The sequence below is a fragment of the Myiozetetes cayanensis genome, unplaced genomic scaffold, assembly GCF_022539395.1.
Source record: "Myiozetetes cayanensis isolate MyiCay16 unplaced genomic scaffold, myiCay2020 scf1, whole genome shotgun sequence".
Taxonomy (NCBI): Eukaryota; Metazoa; Chordata; class Aves; order Passeriformes; family Tyrannidae; genus Myiozetetes; species Myiozetetes cayanensis.
Genome location: NW_026086604.1, coordinates 115694932 through 115718375, shown reverse-complemented (window position 1 = coordinate 115718375; position 23444 = coordinate 115694932). Strand labels below are relative to the sequence as shown.

At 43.0% G+C, this 23444-nt stretch overlaps 2 protein-coding genes across 8 annotated transcripts in view; one reads left to right on the top strand and one right to left on the bottom strand.

Annotated features, from left to right (window-relative positions):
• Nucleotides 1–532: 532 nt before the first annotated feature.
• Nucleotides 533–18436, bottom strand: DPH3 (diphthamide biosynthesis 3). 2 transcript variants are annotated; one of them, XM_050333562.1, is made up of 4 exons: nt 18298–18433; nt 18122–18196; nt 17614–17710; nt 533–656 (listed from the first exon to the last, which is right to left on the bottom strand). In XM_050333562.1, exons 1-3 carry the CDS (start codon nt 18403–18405, stop codon nt 17645–17647), a joined length of 249 nt encoding a protein of 82 aa, XP_050189519.1. In that variant the 5' UTR covers nt 18406–18433; the 3' UTR covers nt 533–656; nt 17614–17644. The 2 variants fall into 2 exon arrangements, with proteins under 2 accessions (XP_050189519.1, XP_050189514.1); XM_050333557.1 differs by lacking the exon at nt 533–656 and having other exon boundaries at nt 10768–17710; nt 18298–18436.
• Nucleotides 5401–23444, top strand: part of OXNAD1 (oxidoreductase NAD binding domain containing 1) — a 32025-nt gene continuing 13981 nt past the window's right edge. The window contains exons 1-2 of one of the 6 annotated variants that reach the window (XM_050333504.1): nt 5401–6184; nt 20523–21617. The gene's annotated coding sequence lies outside the window, so the exon portion shown is untranslated. Of the gene's footprint in view, nt 6185–18479; nt 18514–18825; nt 21618–21678; nt 23338–23444 lie in introns of those variants that run through there. The other 5 variants (XM_050333512.1, XM_050333528.1, XM_050333538.1 and 2 more) reach the window with 5 other exon arrangements.

The following is a 23444-nucleotide window of genomic DNA, read 5'->3' as shown; positions in this document are numbered from 1 at the left end:
AAACCTTCTCCTCGTGGGAGTGGGCTCAACAAAGGGTCTCTGATGAGGGTCCTGGTGTGTTTTCCTCATTTATGCCCCTCTTTCATGCAATACTAGCAGACAGTGATGCTTTCAGCATCACAAAACACGGGATTACTTTCAGCTCTGCATTTAGACAGGGTCAACATTCCAGATTCCACTAATTCCCACTGACAGGAGAGAAACGTAAGAACAGAATGTTTCATGCATGAACGAAGCAGTTTAAACTTTGAAGGCCTCCAAAGCAGAGCCTTGGGCAAGAGCAAAGGAATTCCAGCAAAACACGAATAAACAACTTATAGTCTAACTCCACCTGTTTCCTTGAATTTGGCAACCCAGGCATAATGAATGCTTTGAGCCAAACCCACCCATGAAGCTGAGCTAAAAGGGTCAGGTTCAGGAACAGGTCACCTTTCGGGTGACAGCGCTTTAACTAAACAGCCTGGTTTATTCCTGTCCCAGCTAATGACAAATGGAAGAAAATAAAGACTTTAAGTATTATTGAACGTACCTTTAAAGTGAGACCCAGTCGATGCAGTCGGTGCTGGCCGACGGTTGGGGTTTGTCCCGGTAGGTGAGGTGGGTGCCACCACTGATGCAGGGAAACAGAATGACAGCTTTTCTCTCTCTGTGTTAACCTGAAGTTTAAACAGGGTGAAGGACAGTTAGAGCAACCTTCATGATAAATCCTGCAGCACAGAAATGTTCAGGGTATCTCTCAGTCCACGTATAAGTGCCTCCAGGTCCTCCCCTAGAGATGCTGATTGAGCTGTAATACTGTCTGCTGATTAAAATGCAATAGCTTCCATTACAGATTTCCTCATGAAGGAATGGAGCTATGCTCAGGCACCTGAGACAAGAACAGTAACAGCCTAAGTTTCCATAACAGCTGGAAGGTGGCACGTGAGAGAGAGCTTTCAGTTTCTGACTTCGTATCTCATTTTATCTCCATCAGTTTGATTCAAATTGCAAACGTATTGGAAGAGAGTAAAAAAAGGAATGTTTTGCAAACATTGGTCACATGTTTTCAAGGTCATGTTTTTAAGCTATGCAAACTGCACGTCAGCCCTGAATAAAGAATATCAGTGCACAGTGAAATGTATTTTTATTTTCTTCATTGTGTGATGATTTGTTAATGTCTCATTTTCTTCATGCTGCAGCACAGCTGGTCTGCAAAGAACCCAGTCAGAAAGCCTCCAGTGGCAATATTCTCATTTAGCCATCACCTTACAGTCTTACAGAAATGTATAGTAGGAATCTGCCTCAACTTATAGGGGGCTTTATTTTGTAGACCTTTGCCATAATTTCTCTTGGTTTCAGTGGAAAGGTCTGAATAGGGACTACAGAACCCCTGGAAAGGAGACTCTCTGGAAAGCATGATCTCTGGCACACACTTCAGGCAGCTCTCAGCTGCTTATTCACCAGGTGGCTTGGAAGGAGGTTCTAGAAAAACAATCTGCCTACATGACTTGACATGGCAGGCATAGCATTTTTCATGTCTTTCTAGCTTCTTTTTGTTGTTGTTGTTTGTTTTGGTAATATAGCTATCCCTCCTGGGGATTATTATCCATTAGACACATGGAATCGGATTCTCCTCTTCTAACTGGGGTCACCTAAGCAGTAGACACAACTAAGGTACTTGTCTAGGCTTCTTCTACTGCTCAGCAGAGAACACATCCAGGGGTAACCAAGTAATCAAACAAGATGGAGAATCACTATCTAGAAGTGCTTGCTTTCTCTACTGATTAGGGAGGGAGTCTTGATGATTAATTTAGATGGCACATGTAAATTTTGAACTGGAGTTAGGTGGAAGGAACATCATCTGAAGGGTACCCAGGCTAAAATCCCTTCCAGGAGCCCAACCCCAGTGCCCAGCTCTTCCAATCCCCTAAAGACCTGGTTTTAGGCACAAAGATGACAGCCAAGAACAAACTTGCTACCATCTGCAATTTCCTCAAATGAGTTTAATCCAACAGCACACTTGTTTAAGACACCTTCTTTGTTCACAGCCTGAGAGACCCCACTGTGTAGGATGCTGTGATACCAGCATGATACCTGGTCCCAAAGGTATAAGAATTTAAATTCTCAGAGAAGTCTATAATGTTTTGAAGATGTTAACTCTAACATGAATGATAAATCTTCTGTATCTTTCTTCTGAGTAGGCTGGACAGCTACAGCAGAATTTTCACAGCACAGAACAGATACAGGTGCCAGGATTGTTAGCAAGGTTCTTTTTAGAGTGAACCTAAGTTACAGACAGACCAGCCTAAGGGCTGAATACATTATTCAGTTTCTAAGTAACTGCACAAAGTCCTTTATTAAAGTCCACGACCTTTGGTAATACTATCATGATATTTATTTACACCAGTGCTATTTCTGTGTTACAAGTTGGGAAAATGGTGAACGTAATCAGTTTTGGGTTTTTTAAAATATCCATTATGTAAAAATACCAAATATATTTTAAAATACCTAACCTATTTTGTGCAATTTTTCAAAAAATTGCTCCCACATTTATTAATATCTCAGTCTTACAGACTGATAACAAATGATCTACTAATGTCACTTGTATTGTTACAGGCATAAGTGAGCTTTAGAGGATTACATCCTTTAGTATTATATTTTTCAATGTATTTTTTATTAACTTCTTAATATGCTACTAGGTGAAAACTGGTTTCTTTTACAGTCTCTTTTTCATAATTTAATGTAATAATTACATAAAAAATTTAATCTCAGCACTGAAAGAAAATCAACTGTTACTCTGACATATCAGGAGTTCATCTCTCAAGATCGAGAGCATCAGATATTTACACCTGAGTACGAGCCACTGGGAGGCTGTTTCTGTCAATCACTCTTTATACTTACAGTTTGAGATTACTGAACAACCAAAAGTGGTCGAAAGCTGTAGTCAAACCAAAATGTTTAATGCAAAACAGTCTTATAGAGACAACAGGTCATTGCGTTCTGTCATCTTCTCTTTCTTTCCCTCTTATCAGCACACACTTTGCCCTCTTAGAAATCAAGAGCCAAGCAGTGAACAAAGAGTTTCGTAATCAGAGTATTTCAAGCAGGTAGATGCATAAAATTCATCATGTCAATTAAAAAATAAGCCTTGCAGTAAATTTCTCGTTGGACAAGTTGTCTAACTACACCCCTGCCTTTCTGTTGTCTTATCTAGTTTGTGTATGCGTCATACCCATCGACAACTCATCATCTGTGGTGCCAGGAGCTGCCTTCACTTACAAATTAGTCAACAAATCATATAGCTTGGAAGGCTGCTTAAGTCTGACTGAGCATCCTTACTTCCTCAGTTCATAAAGTTCTGCTGATGGATCACCAGCTGCCCTAGCAAGCTCCCAGACAGAGGCAAGAGCCGCTTCTTCAGGGCAGTGTGCTGCTGATTCCTTTATTTGCAGAAGCAAAGGGAACCTTAATTTCCCAGAGTAACAAACTGTGGTCAGTCTGTGGTGTCTGCGTAGATATGTGCACGTACAAGACCAGGAACAGAGCCTGGTGCTGATGTTAAGGAAGTAACTTCTAGTTTTACACAAACAGTGAACAGTTTTGGCTCCAGCTGCTGCTTCCGAGTGTAGCCCGTGACAGAACTCTTAGGATTCTCTAGTGCCAAGAACAACTCTTAAATCAGCAATGAGTAGGAAGGTTGAAACAAAATAGGTCTTGACACTGGAAAATAACTTGATAGGCAAAATAAGAACCACAAGACTATAATTTGCTAATTACAAGAAGATGTCTGTCGTTTCTCAAAAATACACAATTTTGTACAGTTTCATAAAAGATTACACGTAACATGATGCGCAGGCTTGGCATCCACAAAATTCCATTTTGTGGAATTGCCAAGGTTTCCAAGTTTGGTTTCAGCGTGGAACAAGACGCACCATTTCCTTTGCTCTCTGAAACAGTGCTGGAACGTCACACAGGCAGTAATGAGAGAGGTCCCCAGGCCAGGCTGCTCACAGCAAGATGCTGGGCTCTGCTTCCTTGTCACCCATCATAAGAAAGAACCTTTTCCTCTCGGATGTCTTGCTTTCAACAAGCTGGAAAATTTCAATAAAAAACTGTTTTCCTGGAATTTTCTTTGACAGCTCTAGTGAACATGTTTATAACCATTACACGCTAGCAAAGACTGTTAATTCAGCAGAATGAGGAAAATCAATATTTGATTTTTAAGAGGGAAAGAATAAAGTGGCAAATGGGAAAGGCTGAATTTAATTTCAATTCCCGGTTTCTTTTTACAGCACTGTAGAACAACCCAACAACCCAATAACAACGGCCTCAGAGGTTTATGCTGCAAGTACTTCTTCATAATGATATGCCTGGCAGGAAATGGTTTTCTCTAAATAATCATTCAGGCCAATTGCTCTCTCTCTTTGCTCTCCTTGGCACCTGGGGTGATTTTCTTCTCTTATCTACTAAAGCAGTCTCTGGAGAGGAAAGGACAAAACAGAAGGCTGGGGATAAGGGCCCAGGACTGAGTCCCCGAAGCTATTTCAGCTGGAGGCAGCGGTCCTGCCATTTAGTATCATGGAATTTGATTCACTTGGGGTGCCCTCCAGCATTTCACTGGTCAGGTAGTTCCAGGCACCTGAGGCTTCTTCCACACCTCAGCCCTCCCTGCTCTAACTTGGGTGGCGGAACAAATCACCTGAGCACGCCCAAGTGTAAGGGAAGCCTTCCTCCCATTGCTCCAGGAAGTGGCAGGAACACGTGAAAAACACTCTGGGATTGGAAGCAGAGGTCACCTTTGGGTCGAACTCGGACAGGCAGCATCATGATGCAGCTGGGGCAGGAGGCCACGTCCTCCCCTCATTCCAGGTCCTGTTGCAAGAATCCCAGGAAAGCGGTCACGGAATGGACCAGGGGCGCACCCGGGGTCTAAGGCCGCTCCTGCCCCATCTCCCCTCATGCCCATGATGAGGAATCACACCCCACAGGGGCATGGGCAGCTGTAGGTCCCGGTCTCTTCATCGTGCGTGAAGTCCTCGATCTCCACCTCTATGTCGTGGAACACCGACATAGCGGCAGGAGGTGGCGGGAGCCGGGACAGAGGGAAGGGCAGCGGCGGCTCCTGCAGGGACGCGAGATGGGGAGGACGGAGCTCTCCTTCTGTGAGGCAGCTGAGATGGTGGGGAACCGAGGGATGTGAGGGAGGGATCGGGGGATGCAGATCGTGGATCGGGGTAAGGAAGGTCAGGGTCGGTGGTCGGAACGAGCCATTGATTCCGAGTGAGGAGAGGAAGGAGCCACGGAAAAGTCAAAAAAGTAGCGCTCATTTCTCTGCGTGGAACAAAGGAAGGAAGTGGGTATTTGGAGTGTCTATTCCTGTAACGGGTTGGGTAAGAAGGTAGTAAAGGGAGAACATCCTACCTGACAGGAGCTTGGGAGGATGAAACAGTGCCCTCCATGGAGGGCAGGGAATCGCCAAAGAGCTGGATGGATGGAGAAAGTCACAGGGGTGACAGATGGGGCAGAAGCTGTTCACCCTGTGGAAAGATGTGATTCACACTTGTACATGGGAGAGGAGAACCAGGGCTCATTAAAAGACATTTTGGAATTTATTAGATACAGAGTAAAAAATGACAACTGACTTTATTGCCATCTTCATGATTGAAGAGTGATTGATGACAGTGTAAATGGAACAAGGATCTTGAACTACTGCTCAAGAGTCGTTTCTTATTTATGAGAGAGTCTCAAAGTAGTCTGTATCAATAGGATCTTTCAGCTGTGACTATAAAATTAGGCTGCCATTTTTGTTGTTTTCAGTATTATGTATTGATACTGAACTTTGGTTGGTTTTTTACATTTTCATGTGTAGAACTGAGCACATTTGCTTCCTGAAGTGGTAACAGTGAAAATGAGGAGAATGAGGATGGCTCATTTAAATGAGTGTCCACTTCAGCGGCAGAATTAAACAAAGGATGTAAAATAAACAGTCAAGAATCTCTGCTTGGATTTTAAAGTTGTGCCACTTCTTTTACCAGCAGATGTTGCTGCATTTAGTAGCAAGTAATTGCAGAAGGGGTCTTGAAGGTTGTGAGTTGATTAAAAAAGAAAAAAAAAAATCTTTATTCTCAGTCCTGGGCCTCTGAAGCAAAGTGTCAGACTTTCTGTGGTTCATTTTGATGTTGTGGAGATTTAATTAAAGTCACAGGTATTGGCATAAATGGCTTACATAAGAGTGTCCACTTTCAAACATCCTTCATTTTTACTTTGACTTAGTTGATGTGGTAGAGTGAAAAGCATGAGAACATGAATCAAAAGGCAAGAAGCCTTAAAAAAAAAAGTGTATATGCATATGCTATCTGAAAGACTCCAAATCCTCAACTGACCTCATGAATTTGAGATACTCAGTGCTTTTCAACCACTTTGGCTTTACATACAATGTGACTTCTAATCTTTTGGGTTCATGATGCCACTCCTCCAGTCTGTCTAGCTCTAACCCATGCTGTCACCCAAACCACGGGGGGTTTCGCTGACCTGACACTCAGGTCCACCTTGTGGACTGTTCTAGTGCCAAATAAATGGGTATGTTGTGTCTCTTTTTGTTTTTAGGAACTCTAGAGGCAGAAAAAGAAAGGCATTTTTAGAGAAGGTCATCTTGGAAAGCTCTTAATGCAAAAGCAAGACATGAAATACCAGTATGGGCATGAACTCTAGCAAGTAAGGAACAAATGCCAAAATGCCATTTTCTTTAATTAATATTCTGGATTTTCTCCAGGAGGAGTTATCTCATCTCCTTTCTCTTTATATACAGCATATTGCAAAAAGAATAAACTGAAATGGAGCACTTAATTTGTGGAGGGAATTATGCTGTTGTGCTAACCAAGGAAAATTATGGTACACTGATTTAAAAATAAGCTCTGCTTTCTCCCCTCCAGTACCCCAAAAAACATTCTACTATTCTTCTGAACACAAGGTATTCAAATCCAGGGCTGCTACTGCCTAACTTAATGAAAGACTACAGTATGCCAGGAAAATACCCAAGACATAAAATACATTTATGGCTAGTGGTGATTGTTATTTTATGCCTGTCAGTAATCTTTTTAGCCAAAAGCTATCCTCAGTTATTGATATTTCATTATGGGGTTTCAAGGTGACTCTGTAGATGACAGGTATAGCCCCTATTTTTCCGCTTCCCAGTAGGAATACCGATGAACACTGGAAATGTAGTGCAGATCGTGGAAGTGCAGTCCCTCCAGATAATTCCCATTTTGACCCCTGACAACAAAAAACTGTTGGTTTTTGTCTGCATGCCTTAACCAGATTATTTCAGCTGTGCCAGTACCATGAAAACCCCCACTCTTTGTAGACCTAGTTCTGCCAGGCTGGCGATTTCTCCCTCTGAACAGAGAAGAATATTAAGATGCAAGAGCAATTTATACATTCTCCTTTACTAGGTCTCATCAGTGTAATTCTATTATTAAAAATGTTTAAAACATACTTGCAAAATAAATAGTAAAGTGAATAAAACCCCTACATAAGGACAAAGTCTACATCCAGCAAGAACATAGGAAAGCCGTATCCTTTTTGTCTTGGTTTTGGCAATAGAAAGACAGTCCTAATGGAGAACACAGGAGAGCAAATAACAGCAGAACTGACAAGATGGAGGAAGTAATTTCTCAGACAGTGAGAATGTGCAGGTGATCATTTGCTCTACTGAGACCAAGATTTCTCTTTTTTGGCTGGACATGTCAGAAATATGCACAAATCTCTAACTGAGGTTTCGTCTTTGCCCTGTTTAAGAGGCTCATCTCACTTAGTTTTCTGGTTGCTTTCTGCTGGACTGGCTATAAGGAAAAAATGATGGAATTTCTAGGAGCAAAATAACTGTATTTTGGAATTGTCATTTCTTGGCAGTCATGAGCAACGAACTACAATAAGATACATTGGGAAGGAAATGCTGGAAGGAGTCTGCTCGGTAAAGATCTGGAAAGTGCAAAAATGAGCAAAAATAAACAGTATTTCACATTGATAAAACACATCTGACAGGCTTAAAATACAATGGTCAGCTCAGCAAGAGAGTTGAAATTAAAACTGAGTAGTTTCAGATTTTCTGAAAAGGATGTTTCTGAACAGTCTTTGTGTCTCCAGTCGTGGATGTAGCTCTTCAGATCTCACTAAGGCATTTTGCTGCCAAGTTAGTGTTAGACTGCTGGTCAGGAGCACCAAGAGCATCTTAACGTAGTAGGGGTGTGTCCAGGTGCATCCAGTGGTAGGGACAACAGCCTGACCTCATGCAGTGAGTCATGGCAACAGAGGCTGGTTCTAATCAGGTATCTTACCTCTGCAGGGTATTGTTATAGAGATTGTGCAGCTGCTGAATAGAGTGAGTGAACAGAAAGAACCCAACAGCAACGTTAAAAAAAAAAAAAAAAAAAATAAATTTGACTCACTACTCACTGATACTCACTGAATAAACATCCCCTGAAAAATTAAGATTTGGAGGAACCAAAACTACTCACAAGTTGGTGTCAAGTGCCAGCCTGTGTGGTGGCATTGTGCAGGGTGAGAAATACTGTGAGACTTCATACTGACTTCTTCAGAATGAAACGAATCATTCCATAAATGCCAAAATGCTTCAAATAACACTCTGGGACCAAACTGATTTTTACGAATTTAAAATCGCTTCCCCTACCTATTTTTCAGTTCAGCAAGAGATAAAAAATAAACAAAGTGGGAGCTGTATCTGACCAAGAGCAGTCACAGAATGTGTATTGGGGCATTTCAAATAAGGCCCTGGTGAGGACAATGTCACACTCTTAGAAATCAGGGGTTTTTCCAATGTGTCTGCCTCATCCTGAGCCGTAACAGCCTCAGATGTGAACAATACCAGAATGCACCTGCTCAGTCTGTTTTTTTGGCTGACACAGTGAAGCAGCGATCAGACTGAGGCTGAAACATTTATGAGAGAGAGTCATGAAGGGCAGAAAACCCAGAAATGTATTATTTACTGGACATGTCCTTTATTCCCTGTTCATGGGTAATTCATTCAAATTCTGCCCTTCTGTCGGGTGAAGTGGATATGAAGTAACATCCTCGAAGCGACCTGTGTTGCTCCAGATTTACGTGACTGGATCCGCCTTGGAGCATTTTATGTTAGCCATGTCTCACAGAGTGCTCTGTGCCTAGGGCTCAGAATATTCCCAGCCAGTTTAATCTTCACAAGCTGCCCTTGCAAGGCAAGCTGCATATGTGTTTACAGATCTAGCACTATCATTTCTTACTCCTCGAGTTGATTAACCTGTCAGAAGTGAATCTGTTTCTTCAGACCTCTATTTTTGCAGGTGCTCCTGGTATAAAATGCCTCAACGGTACAATTACGAACGAGACAAAATGTGCAGACGCTTTATTTGGCATGGAAAGAACCCAAGGACACAGCCCTGCTACGGTTGCAAAAATAAAAAACGAGTGTGGGGAACTTGGCCTTCCTCAGTGGAAACTCAACATTTGGGTGGCCTTGCTGCAGCCTGTGTGGGGCTGGCAGTCACTGTCTCTGAATGAAGAGGCTGACTTTAACCTGGATCTCTATCAAATCCTCCCTCCGTGAGACCGTGCATTTGGCAGAGGTACTGACAGAAATTCTCTGGCTGAGAAATCGCAATCAAATCCTGTTAGGCATAATATCTTGAGAAGGGGGTCTATTAGTTTAAAATACTGGGGAAGTTTGACTGTGGCTGTTTGGCATTTTCTGCAGTTGCTGATTTATTTGAATTCTCCTTCAGTTATAAAAACCCCAGACTTGAAAACAGTATCAAGGAAAACAAAACCACAACAAAAAAAGATTTGCAAGGATCAGAGTGTTTTGTAGGGGCCAGATTAAATTCTTCCAGTGTGTGCCTTCTATACATCACCCCTCACTTGTGTATGCACAGCAGATAACCATGCAGCCCTAACTGCTAGGCTATTTGCTATGTTTATTGAGCTAGCAATAAATTCTGAGGTTAGTGCCTGAAAAAATAGTTGAGGTGGGAGGAAAATCCTTCCTCTCATAAGAAGGAGGAGGTGGCCCTAAATCAGTGCATCCACCCCCAGCTGCCCTGCTACCATGGGCTCAGTGTGCATACAGGTGAATTCCACATAGGAAAGGCTTAGGGACCAGCCCTCTCTGATGCTCCCCCTTCCTTCCACAGCAAATTCCCGTCTCTAGGTTGCTCAGCAGCTTGCAGTGGAGGTGCAGGGGCCACAGAAGTGTATTCTGATGCCCAAGGCAGGCTGCCAGCTTGGTGTGCCATCACCAGCTCTCCCCAGGCCTTACGTCAAGGGATATTAAAAATACAGTCTTGGTCCCAGTTCAAAGCAGTGCTTGAACTTCATGACCTGTCCCTGGCAGGGAGCGTGTGTCACTGCTTGCCATGTCCTTTTCATAGTCTTACAAGGGGTAGGACTTGTAACTGCCCCACTGCGCACCATCCTTGGGTTTTGGGAATTTTGATGTTTGTCTCAAAAAGAAACACCTGACTCCACAGCTTTTACTTGCCCAAGGAAAGCTCATAGGCTCAGACCTCAGGCTGTTTGTGAAGCCTGTCAAAACCCATTTGTCTAGGAGATAGCAGCAGCAAATATCACAGTTAAGTCTAAAAGGCACTTCTATGCCAAGCTCATTCTAGGTCACTAACTTCCTAAGGGTATTCTTCCAAGAAATAGCTTCATCTTGAGTAGTTCTGCAAGACGAGAGAGACTGTGAGTTATAATTAACCCCTTCTTCACAAGGAAAAGCAAGAATTCTTCAGTCTATCACATTTATCACTCATTATTTATTCAGGCTAAGACTTCTCCCTCCTAGGGCTAATATTAGAAAATAAAGTTACAAGTAAATAGTAGATTTGTATGAAAGAAAATAATATTTGCTCTTTCAAAAAAGACGTTATGTTATTTGTGCATCTTGGGCAGTATTCCCGCTTCTTTTAAAAAAGTAAATACAGTGTATTCAAAATTAAAAGAAATCTCACACTGAAACAGTCCACCAACTCCAGTAAAAGGCTTCACTGCCTGGAAAAGTCAGATACCCATCAGGAAAGCCACTGTAGCAAAGACAAGGAAATACAAGAGGCATACAGATGCAGCTTTGAAGAAAGAGATGAAGCCATGTAAGAAGTGCAATGTGGATGGCTAATTAAAACTAAAATGGAAGGGAAGTAACAAATTACAAAACTAAACAAATAAAGCCAGCTAAATGATGAAAGGAGTGGAGATAAACCAGTCTGGGACAGTCCTACTAAAATGCATGGAGTTTGCACATCTTCATCAGCTGCTGTTAGAAGGTTGTGGTAGAACGACTACTGGGAGGGACTGGCAGAAAAACTACCTGAGCCAGTGGTTACCTTGTCTTCTAAAAGCCATCTGGGTCACAAGCAAGAGACAGGAGGTGAAAGACATGCTTATTCTGAGGCTCAGATTCTAAAAAGTTGTTCCCTTAATTAAACAAAAGTTTTACGATTTTTATGTGAGCCTAGTGCTCAGCAAGTGTTAAAAAAGCACATCGTATGTTAAGAATTTTTGGAAAATGGAGAGCAGAATAGAGAACAAACATCTCTATGCCAACGTGTGTGATGCACCTGTATCCAGGACTCTGCACAGTTCCTACCTCCCTCTCAAAAATGGTGTGGGAAAGCTCGGCAAGGTTCAGAGAGAGCAACAGTAACAAGTGCAGGTATGGAACAGCTGTGTGGAATGTGCCTGACTAGACTTGAGAGGCTGGAAGAAGAAAAAAAAAGGAAAAAAATCTTAACAGTCATCAGTAGGCTGGAGGTGAGAGCACAAAACTGTCTTTTCCTTTCTAAAAGGTGTCTTCAAATGAACTACAGGGCAATGGGTTCAAAACAAACAAAGACATATGTCTCTTCACAAAGCACACTTAACTTGGGTAATTCCTTTCCAGGGGATGTAGTGGATTTTGAGATGTGGATTCAAAAAGTGATTAGACAAATTAACAGAAATATCTATTTATCTATGCTATTAAATAAAAATGCCTCAGTCTCAAGAAGTCCACAACTTTCAAATTGTGTGGGAGGGTGTTCCAGAGAAGCACCCCCAAATGTTTGCCCTGGTCATTATTAGACTCTTCACGAGCTTCTGGGCAGGGCTGGGGATGGGATGGGACCAAGGAGACCCTTGGTCTGCCCTGGGACAGCCAGTTCTGCTCTGATGCACTTACCTGTTTTGCTGCCACAGTTCAGCTCAGCCTCCAGGACAGAAGCTTCTGCTACTGGCTCTGAAATGGCCCTCTGACAAGTGGTTTGTCTGTATCTCTGCCTCTGGACTGTTTACATAAATTGTCAAAGTCTGGTTCTAGCTAAGGGGCGTATGCCAGAATCCATCAGGGTGAGAACACCTGCGGAGTGCACTGGGGGTCACAGAAGCCTCTGCAGAGTATAGGAGTCAAATATATTCTACCAAAATGAGAGGAAAGGTAGGATAATGTAGGGTTCATATTTTATCTACTGTTTTCTGTATTTTAAAAGAAATGTTAATCTTAAAATCTGTCACAAGCTATAGCATCAGTTCTAGTCTCTGTTATAGTGATAAAAATGATAAATTTGTGCTGCAGTCTCACTGTTGTCTAAAAATAAATACCTTAAGATGGTATTGCATTACCTAGGTACACAATTTTCATGGAAAGAATCAGCAACAGGCCTATGATCAAACATGCAGAAATACAAACTGTTAAGCAGTATCTCTTTCAATGTATTTGGGGAAAAAAAAAAAAAAGCCCTCCCTTGAAAAATGTAATTTTTTCCTATGGAGTGTGAAATTATCATTCTTCCGAAGATTATACCAGAAATTCATATTTTGTGTAAATACCACAGGACTACCCACAAAAATATAATATTCAGAAACAATGCAGCTATTTAGTGTTCTGGTGGGTGGGAATCTTTTACTTGAAGTAATGAATGTGTCAAAAACTTGTCCTCCAACTTGTCCAGAAGGACAACTGAGACCAAGGTAAAACCATTTGCCAATGGAGCACAAAGGGCCCGAAGAGGGCACTGAAGGAGTGACTTACGGAATCAGTGTATTGCCAGCTCCTGATGATTTTACCTTGAGTCTTGTGATAACTAGACCTTTCCCTAATGCAAAACAACAAGACAAGGACCTCGGTTTTGACTTAAAAATAAAAGATAATGACTCCTGGACGGGGAAGCTCTGCTCTGACCTTCACGCACCACCTTGCCTTTGGAGCGAGCTTCTCTTGGCTGGCTGTGCTCAGTGACAGGGTAAATGCCATGGCAATGATTTTCCATGTGACAGGAAGCCTGTGCTAGGCTGGTGAGCTGCCAAGAATTTTGGACAGATGACATGGTATGCAAACAGATTGAAATGGTGACAGGAAGGGGTGGGAAGGAGTGATGACAGGTCGCTTAAGGTTTTACCCTTTTGGTTAGTCTCTTTTGACCCACTTCCTCCCTGACCACAGGTGACACTGGGACAACTGTTTTCCATCTTGGCACAGCTTCTGTCAGTTGTTGCATCTGTCCCTCAACAGGTTTGACCAGTTTCAGGGTTGATGACCCAAGCTTCTTCACAGGATCCTTTGGATCCTCCCTGTCTCCTCCATGCCATGGCTACTATGGAGAGACATTAAGAAATTAGCATTTTAAGTTACCACGAAGTAGATTCAGAGCAATCCACATGGAACTGTGCTAGAAGAAAATTCATGGCAAACATTAATTAGTGCACTAAATATCTTGATAAATCCTATTGGTAAAAACATTTCAAAAAGCTTTCAGTGTAGCAAATACCTATCCCTACAACTAGCCTGGTCTGAGCATTAAATTAGAATAGAGGTGATGGAAATCGAATATGCAGAATCTGCTTGTCTTAGTGACGATACCAAGGTGTCAGCTCACTTTCTTAATGGAAATTTTGCCTGTTTACTTGAAAGTTATTTAGTATGTGTTTCTTGGTAGATAGACTTGGTAATCTATGTAATGATCTTTAGTTAACTGATGTTCTGCAAGGAGCATCTTTTTTTTCTGACTGGTGCTGGGAATCAAAATTAAAAATCACGATGGAGGGAAGAAATGTAAAGATATTTACATAAGGGTCCTCTAGAGCACTACAGATTTCCCCAACATATAGACGATGAAACAAGTGCAACAGCAAAATTAATGGCCCAATCACCTCAGATCTTGGAGGCCCAGGGTCTGTGTCACAGACTTCTAGAGCAACTATTTAAAGCTAATCATGTACGCCACTGATACACAAGCACAATCAGCCAAAAGTACGCGACCTTCTTGGTGAGTTTCTTTGAAATGCAAACAAGAACCTGACAGCTCAGAGAAGCTAAGCCTCTTTAGTTTAATAATGAAGAGCAAATTTTCTTCCATTTCTTCCCATAAAACTGTGGCAATGGAGTGTATCGCTTGTTTTCAGTATTACACAGGAGTTCAGAGGTGCTTAACAGTGTGAGCAATTTCAGAGCTTGAACAGCTGAAATTGACCATACGTTGCTCCACCCTCTCTGATCTCTAGGAAGTATGAATTACTCCATTAACATTCACGTGGTGCTGTTTTCACTGCACTGGACTCCTCTGTGCAGAGCCAAGGACCTAATCAAACACATAATCAATCAATCTGCTTGTCAGATACAAACAGCAGACAAAAGACTTTTGTGTCCTACACAATTGCCTTTTCAGAAGAAAAGTGAGCCACTGGTTTCAAAGATCATGTAATACACAAGTAATGCATGAGAGGCCAGAGCCCGTGGTGCTGTGAGGGAACCTTGTGACCGGATTCCTGACAAGGGACATTTCTGACGGGTTACTCACACTGCCCTGACTGGTGTTCTGGAATTAGATAGTATGAAAGAATATTCTAAAAGATGACTGCAGTCACCGGAGTCAAAAGCTTCTTACAAGTTAACAAAAGACAGAAGGGGGCAGTTCTTTGGCTTTAGCATCACTGAGCTCTCATGAAGAATGAACTCATCCTACAGAACTCTCTGCACAGCAGAAGGGAAAGCAACAAAACAGCTCAAGTTTTTAAACATCTCTTTTGGATTCTCAAAGGATAACAAAAAGGGAGATACATGACATCCATTCTTGTTTTGCCTCCTTTTTTGGGGAGACAGCAACTACTGTCTTGAGACCTCTGAGACACTGAAATGAGACAGAGTTGAAAGCAATTTATGTGGGCAAATGTGGCCACACCCTTTTCTAACAGCCACAACACCTCACTGTAGTTGCGCTGTAAAAAACCCCTCCAGAAAAGCAACCATAATGCATACTTTGTTAAATCTTTGATATATACACTATGTCATTAAGTAATTTCATGTACCTATAAATTGCATTCTGCAACTTAGATCCTATTCAACACCTGGTAGAAACCTTAAGCACAAACTTAAACCAGTCCCAACTGATTTAATGAACTAATTAATTTTGTTAAAATTACTGTTAAAAAAGCCATTACCAGTATTTTAGATGAGTGGGAAACACTAGAGAGAATCAATTAAAAATTGTCACATGCCATGTTCACTTGGCACATTGCCAAGTAAAAATTCAATTGATAAACACTTTTTACAACCATGTAGGAATTTAACCATATGGAGTACAAATACTTCTCTACACAAGTTTCATAGGTATTTTTAAAAGGGCCTGACCTTCAATATAAAATGAAATCTGTTCAATGATTTCTGCAAAATCTATGCACCTTTAGAGAAGCTACACTTGGCCATTTATTTTGATGTATTACATTCCCTGGGCTTGCATTTGAAAGTTGTTCTGCTTCCTTTTAATCTCAGAATCATAGAATATGCTGAGTTGGAAGGGACCCATGAGGATCACCGAGTCCGACTCCTGGCCCTGCACAGAACACCCCAAGAATCACACCATGTGCCTGAGAGCATTGTCCAAACACTTCTTGAACTCAGACAGTTCTATTCTATGTAGAATACTTGTGGAAACATCCTAAGATATTTATGCAGTAGAAATTTGAACAGGGGCTTAAGTAGGGTTTCTGTAAGTTTGCTCTACAGCATCTACTGATAGACTGAAACAATTTTTATTAAGTAAACGGAAGAAATCCCAGTGTCATTACCACAGCAGCATCAGCAACTCAAGACCTGTGAAAATCATCATGGCTGGTGCAGAAGCCCATTATAACCATCGGCAGAGTCTTAAACATCTTTATTTAAATAGTCAAAATAAATATTTGATAAGGCAGAGCTAACCAAAGTACCACATCTGTTTGGTTTTGTTTCCTTAAAGCATAGCTATCAAAGTAACGTGAGTGCCACCTCCTGGTTTAGGCATGGAAACACTCTGGGTTGTGCCTATTGCATTCAAAACTTCCAACTGAAAGGTGTAGTTTTTCTTTTTTTTCTTTTTTCCTTTTTTTTTAAGTAACTAAAATGTTTATCTTCAACATTCACAGAATGTTGTAAGAACAAAAATAGATAAATGCAAGAATCCAGTAAGACCTGCTGACCTTTAGTGCCTAGAGCAAACTAACTATATAAATGCTTCACAAGTATTTTTCCTCAAATTTAACTTCATAGATGTCAAATCCTACTAAAACACAGGAATGACCATAATTTTAAGTAAATATTTAAGTGCAGTGGCTTGTAATGCAAGAAGTCGTCTAGGAATCAATGTGGAGTTTGTTCTCCAAACTCTTTTCTACCCTAAAAAATGCCTTTTTAAGTGAAATGTGTGCATCTCCTGTTCAGGAGGTGACAGAACCTAAGAGAGGAAGGCTGAGAAATTCAGCAAATGTACTACTACAAATGGCACAAAGAACTGCAGCCCATTTTATATCTGCTGCAACAGTCAAATCACAAAGCTGCTGAGAAAATAGGGTTAAATTACAATCTTGCACATTAGTGCAATCTGCACATAGCTGTGCAGGAGCAAAAGGTTGGACTCCTTTTGTTTCATTTCACACAACACCCACAAAAGTGTTATCACTGTTATGTCAGGGCCATTTGGTAACAGCTACCAAAGTTGTTTCAAAGCAACTTTAGAAGTAATTTAAGAAACAAATCTGCCCCAACTCATGTGTTGCCCCCACTGCAGACATAAAGACAACTACAGCTTCCTTGTGCCTGCATTAGTGAAGACAATTTACCAACACTAAGTAAACATTGGCTCTGGGTCTCTTATTTTCTCTCCATATTCAGTATAGGCTGGAAGTACACGAGCCCACATCCTGGGAGATGCGGCACCATGTCAATTCTGTATGGCATCATGTCCTATGGACTCCTAAATTTTGTCCCCCAGCATTTCAGCTGGCATTTACACCATTTCACCCACACAAACCCTGTTTATCTCCACAGGCTAGGAAACCACTGCTAGACTAAATGTTATGATTTCACAAACTCTGCACTCCTCTTCTGTATACTGACTTGCTGTAAATTAGGATCGGAACCCTCAGGTCTTCTGGAACACACACAGCAACTTATATATATAATTTTAAAATGTATAACCCTTTGCAACAAAACCCATTCATGTGTTTGATGTCTCAGCAAATTCTTATTCATGTTAAGAAGACGGACACTTATTGCACTTGTATCCCACAGCAGCAAGCACTTCCAGGAGGAGGACCACGTCTCTTTCCTCAGTCGCCATCCCCACACTTTCTCACCCTAAAGCAGCAACAGTCCATGATGGATTCATCAGCATTTAACCAACTCCTTGTTTGGCAAAGGTTCTGCAACGACTTCATCACGCATGAACTGCTCCTAAAGACAGAAAGCAGGGTTTTAGTTGATTTACATTATTTTTGGATCTCCAGCAAAAAACCCCATCAGATACAGGCTGGAAAACAAAGTGATTTTAACTGGTATGAATCTGTCTCCAAAAACCTGAATGCCGTAAGCTGCCAAAAGCTGCCAGGCTGCCGACAGGGCTGCTGGAGTCAGTCACAGCCTTCACCCCACTGCGATCGCCCTGTCCGTGTCCCGCCCCACGCCCACCGAGCCACGCGCGTTTTAAAGCCCAAACACGGCAGCAGGAGGCCAGAAAAACTAGAGCTCACGTAGAAGAGCCAGTCCCAAACCAGGGATATTTAAACGCCGCTCCTGCGCTTCCCGTCTGGGGCGGCGAACCGGGACCCGGCTGGAACCGCGCCCGGCGGCCCTGCCCGCACCCACCTGGTCGTAAATGACGCGCAGGATCAGGGAGCAGCTGGGACAGGTGGCCACGTCCTCCCCGTTCTCCAGGTCCTCCTGCAAAAGCGCCGGGAAAGCGGTCACGGCCCCGCCGCCTGCCCGGCCCACGGGCAGCGTGGCGCTGCTCTCCTCCCCGCCCCCGCCCGGCCGCCCCTCACCCGCGTGATCAGGAACCGGTCCCCGCAGGGGCACGGGTAGCTGTAGGTCTCGGTCTCCTCGTCGTACTCGAAGTCCTCGATCTCCACCTCGTCGTGGAACACCGCCATGGCGATGGGAAGCGGCGGGAAGCGGCGGAGCCGGCACCGGGCGGAAGGGAAGAGGCGGTGCCTGAGGGGGCGCGCGGGCGGAGCCTCCCGTCACGTGATGCGGCGCCGGTAGGGGCGGTGGGAGCGGGGCCGGGGGTGCTCGGGGTCTGAGGGAGGGATCGGCTGGGAAGGGGATGGGGGGCACAGGGAGGGCCGGGAGGTCAGCGCGCTCGAGTACCCCCGGCTCGCCCCGTGCTCTGGCGGGAGCACTGCACTGCGGTCGGGAGCGGCGGCCGGGCCGCCCGTGCGGCCGATGGCGCTGCCGGCTCCAGCCCTGACCTCCTGCCCGGCGACCCCGAGCGGCTGCGGGGGCACGGACGGAGACTGCCGCGATCTTGTCCTTCTTCGTGTCCTTGTGCTTCCCCTGCCCCTTGTCCTGCCCTGCCTCTTGTCCCTCCCCCGGCCCTTGGCCCCCTCAGTGCCGCCCCGCCTCAGCCGGGCCGGGCTGCCCCGCGCCCCCTGCGCTCACCGAGCGCCCCTCTGTGCGGGGAAACGGGGAAAAATTTCACTGCTTTCGCTGCTGACTTCTGCAGGAGGTGCTGTTGGTACCTCTTACCGAGGGATAGCTTCTGGTAAAAGATTTCCTCATCCTACTTGCTTAAGTACCCTTGCTGCCCCCTCAACACTCCCTTGCATTAACTTACACAGTAATTTGCTCTTCGGTGTGGTATGGGTGAGCAGAAAGTAATTCTCCCTTCAGATAGTAATGTAGGATTGAGAGTAAGAAGAGATGCAGTCATAGATCTCAAGCAATACTAACTAACCCTGGGTGAGTGGGTCAGAGGAGAAAAAGAATGAACGATTAATTGATTATAAGTGAGGAGAAGGAGTCACATGTAACAGTCATAAAAGTAGCACTTGTTTCTCCCACGTAGCAAAAAGAAGTGTATAAATGCATATAAATATCTAAAGAGGGGGTATCAAGAGGATGGAGCCAGGCTCCTCTCAGTGGTGCCAACCACAAGGACACGAGGCAATGGGCAGAAACTGATGCACAGGAAGTTCCACCTGAACATGAGGAATAACTTTACTGTGTGGATTACTGAGCACTGAAACAGGTTGCTCAGAGAGGTTGTGGAGTCTCCCTCGTTGGAGATATTCAAGAACCATCTGGACACAATCCTGTGCCATGTGGTCTAGGATGACCCTGCTTGACCAGGGAGGTTGGACCAGATGACCCACTCTGGTCCCTTCAAACCTCACCCGTTCTGTGATTCTGTGAAGTAAGGGGGTATTTGTAGTGGCTTTTGCTGTAATGGGTTGGGTAAGAAGGGAGTAAAGGGAGAATATCCCACCTGACAGGAGCTTGGGAGGCTGAAGCAGTGCCCTCCATGGAGGGCAGGGAATCGCCGAAGAGCTGGATGGATGGAGAAAGTCACAGGGGTGACAGATGGGGCAGAAGCTGTTCACCCTGTGGAAAGGTGTGATTCACACTTGTACATGGGAGAGGAGAACCAGGGCTCATTAAAAGACATTTTGGAATTTATTAGATACAGAGTAAAAAATGACAACTGACTTTATTGTCATCTTCATGATTGAAGAGTGATTGATGACAGTGTAAATGGAACAAGGATCTTGAACTACTGCTCAAGAGTAGTTTCTTATTTATGAGAGAGTCTCAAAGTAGTCTGTATCAATAGGATCTTTCAGCTGTGACTATAAAATTAGGCTGCCATTTATTTTGTTTTCAGTATTATGTATTGATACTGAACTTTGGTTGGTTTTTTACATTTTCATGTGTAGAACTGAGCAGATTTGCTTCCTGAAGAGGTAACAGTGAAAATGAGGAGAATGAGGATGGCTCATTTCAATGAGCATACACCTCAGCAGCAGAATTAAACAAAGGACATAAAATAAACAGTCAAGAATCTCTGCTTGGATTTTAAAGTTGTGCCACTTCTTTTACCAGCAGATGTTGCTGCATTTAGTAGCAATTAATTGCAGAAGGGGTCTTGAAGGTTGTGAGTTGATTAAAAAAGAAAAAAAAAATCTTTATTCTCAGTCCTAGGCCTCTGAAGCAAAGTGTCAGACTTTCTGTGGTTCATTTTGATGTTGTGGAGATTTAATTAAAGTCACAGGTATTGGTATAAATGGCTTACATAAGAGTGTCCACTTTCAAACATCCTTCATTTTTACTTTGACTTAGTTGATGTGGTAGAGTGAAAAGCATGAGAACATGAATCAAAAAGCAAGAAGCCTAAAAAAAAAGCAGAGATGTATATGTATATGCTATCTGAAAGACTCCAAATCCTAAACTGACCTCATGAATTTGAGAAACTTAACGATTTTTGAGCACTCTGCCTTTACATGCAAAATCCCAAGGTAGAGGAATGCGGCTCTTCATTAGATGTGTACTTTGTCATGCTAAAATATTTTAAGATTGTTAATACTTTTGTTATCAATAGCTTCTACACATTTACATGTAGAAAGTGCTAAAATGTTTTGTTTAAACACTTAAGTACCCTTTAAGTCCTCTGTAATGGTGTGAAAAAAATTTTTCACATAATTTTGTTTACTAGTGGTAGATGACTTTTAAATACTTCCATTTTTAAAAGTTGCAGGCTGCTGTGGAATTAAATGCTGAAAAGCTATTAAAAATATGGCTGGTAAAAGCTGCAGGAAAGTGGGCGTTCTTACTCTTGAAAGTGGGCATTTTGAGTAGTGACTTTTGAGAAATGCATTCCATTTCTGAGTGGCCTAATTTAAGGAAGCTCTGCCTCCATTTGTACAAGATTACAAACAGGACAAATTACTAAGTGACCAGCCAGTACAGCTGTTAGTAAAAGTCTAGAGAGCATAGTGCCATTTCAAAGGATTCAAAATGAAAAACATTTTGAAAATAAATTACGTGCCTTAAAAGAATGCAGGAGAAGAGATTTTAATGGAAATAAAATATTAATGCTTTAAAGAAGCAACGGACTGCATCGCAGAAATAATACAATTTGACAGGTGATGATAATATGATAGGGAATTATGCTAATCCATTTTAGGAAAAACAAAGGCCTACAAGGTATGAGAAATATCTCTTGGCTCTCTGATTTGCATGTCGTAAACGAAATGTGGTTCTGCCTTACTCTGAGTGCTGACCATGTCGGTTCATCTTTCTGTGTCACAGCTCCGTTTGAGTGCCCAGTTTTGCACCTTCTTCACACCATGTTTCCACTGTAGTGCATGTAAGTGTCCTCCACTTGCTTAGCTATGTAGAGATGTGTTATGTTGGGTACATGGAATGTGCTTTTAAATAAACCTGTGAACAAACAGGCTTAATTAAAGTTTATGTAATTGTCCAACCAGAACCCTTTCTATACCAATGGAAAGGGAATGCACAGTCAGTGTTGGATCTTCTTTCAAATATTGTTTGAACATTTAAAATCAGAGATATGTTGGCTGGGAGGCACTTCTGAGCATCATCCAGTCAGATCTTCTGCTTGGAGCAGGGCAGTTGTTCTGTTCTCACACTGGATTAAGCCAGTCCCAGGTATAGACCTTTGTAAGTCTTTTAGTGAACAAGGTTTCTGCTTTCCAGTCCTTCAGTTTCTCAGTGCCCCTTTGAAGTGAAGCTCTACTATTCAGGATGTCAATCATCCCTCTAACACAGTATCATCCACCAGTTTGCTGATCATAGAATGGCCTGGAAGGGACCTCAAAAGACCAACCCCTCTGCCATGGACACTGACACCTTCTGTGTCATCATCCAAGTTATTGATAGATTTATTGACCTGTGTCAGCCCCAATAACAACCCCAGGGTACTCTTATTACTGTTGTTAGCCAACAACTGAAGCAGCTTGAAGCCATCAATTCTGTCTGCCCAGACAGTTTTCAACCACTCCAGCAGTCCATCTGGCCTCGGCTCACTAACGTGCCATGGGAGGTGGTGTCTGGAGCCACAGCACCGTCAAGATGTGTTGTGTCCTGTCACCTTGGTTGCATGACCAGACATTTATTTCATCATGGTAGCTGTTCAGATTTATCAAACATAATTTACCCTTGGTAAATCTGTGTCCAGTATTCTTGATTACTTTCTTAGCTTTCACAGAGCTAATGGGACAAGCTCTGAGCATTTTCCCAGAGACTGAGATGGTGCCGACTGCTTCTTGCTTCTCTTTAAAATGACCATGCATTAGTCTCTTTCTAATCTGTTTCTAGACTTTGTGAGGTAACTGTTTTTCATAGATAACACACAGTTGCCTTACAAGCATGTCAGGCTGTGTCTCTTAGCAACCTTGAGTGTAACCCATCTGGCTCTGTGCATCTGAATACATCCAGCTTCTCTCAGCAGTTGCTGGCCCTGCTCCTGCTTATCCCTGTCCTTCCCAAACACCCCTGGTGCAAGCAGGCTTTGCCTGTGAAGACTGGGGCAAAAGGAGTGTTGAGTACTTCAGCCTTTTCTATATCATCTGTGACAAGCTCATCTTCCCCTTGTGAGAGACTGAAATGTTAATGACTCAAACAATCGGCCATTTTCAATAGCAGCGAGTTCTTTGCTTAGGCCAAGGTTTGCACCCCCCAGCTGAAGGGGAGGAGGGAGGTTTGGGTGTGTGGTGGTGAAACCTCTGATCTGCATAAGAGCAGCCCAGGTGCAGCAGGAGTGCATATCCACCACTGGAGGATGACCATGACAAACCAACCTTTGTTTAACAACGAGCTGGGTTTTGAGCCAAGTAAGGGGAAAGGCCAGAAGAAGCAGATCCTGTGGAGGTGGGATAATGCTTTTTTACCATGCCAGTTTCTTCCCTTACACAACTGGGTCAGGTGTAAAAATCCTTCCCCCACTGGGGGAGGTATCAGAATATTCATATGTGAGCCTGAAGATATTCATCACTTCTGATGGGGCATAACTGGCTCAACTGCACTGATTTGAGAGGCAGCTGTCAAGTCTTCTCTCTTAGAAGGTATCACTCTTTGATAAGTATCACTTATATACTTTCTTAAGTGATACTTTTATGCTGATGTATTTCTATAGATAATAACCAAAACGGCTACATACCTGCTTTCCATT

Coding starts and splice junctions, on each gene's coding strand:
- DPH3 (XM_050333557.1), bottom strand. CDS start 18,405: ATGGCGGTGTTCCACGACGAGGTGGAGATCGAGGACTTCGAGTACGAC. Junction 18,197..18,297: donor ACCGGTTCCTGATCACGCGG/GTGAGGGGCGGC, acceptor GCGCTTTTGCAG/GAGGACCTGGAGAACGGGGA. Junction 17,711..18,121: donor TGCGCGTCATTTACGACCAG/GTGGGTGCGGGC, acceptor TTCTGTCTTTAG/GAGCAGTTCATGCGTGATGA.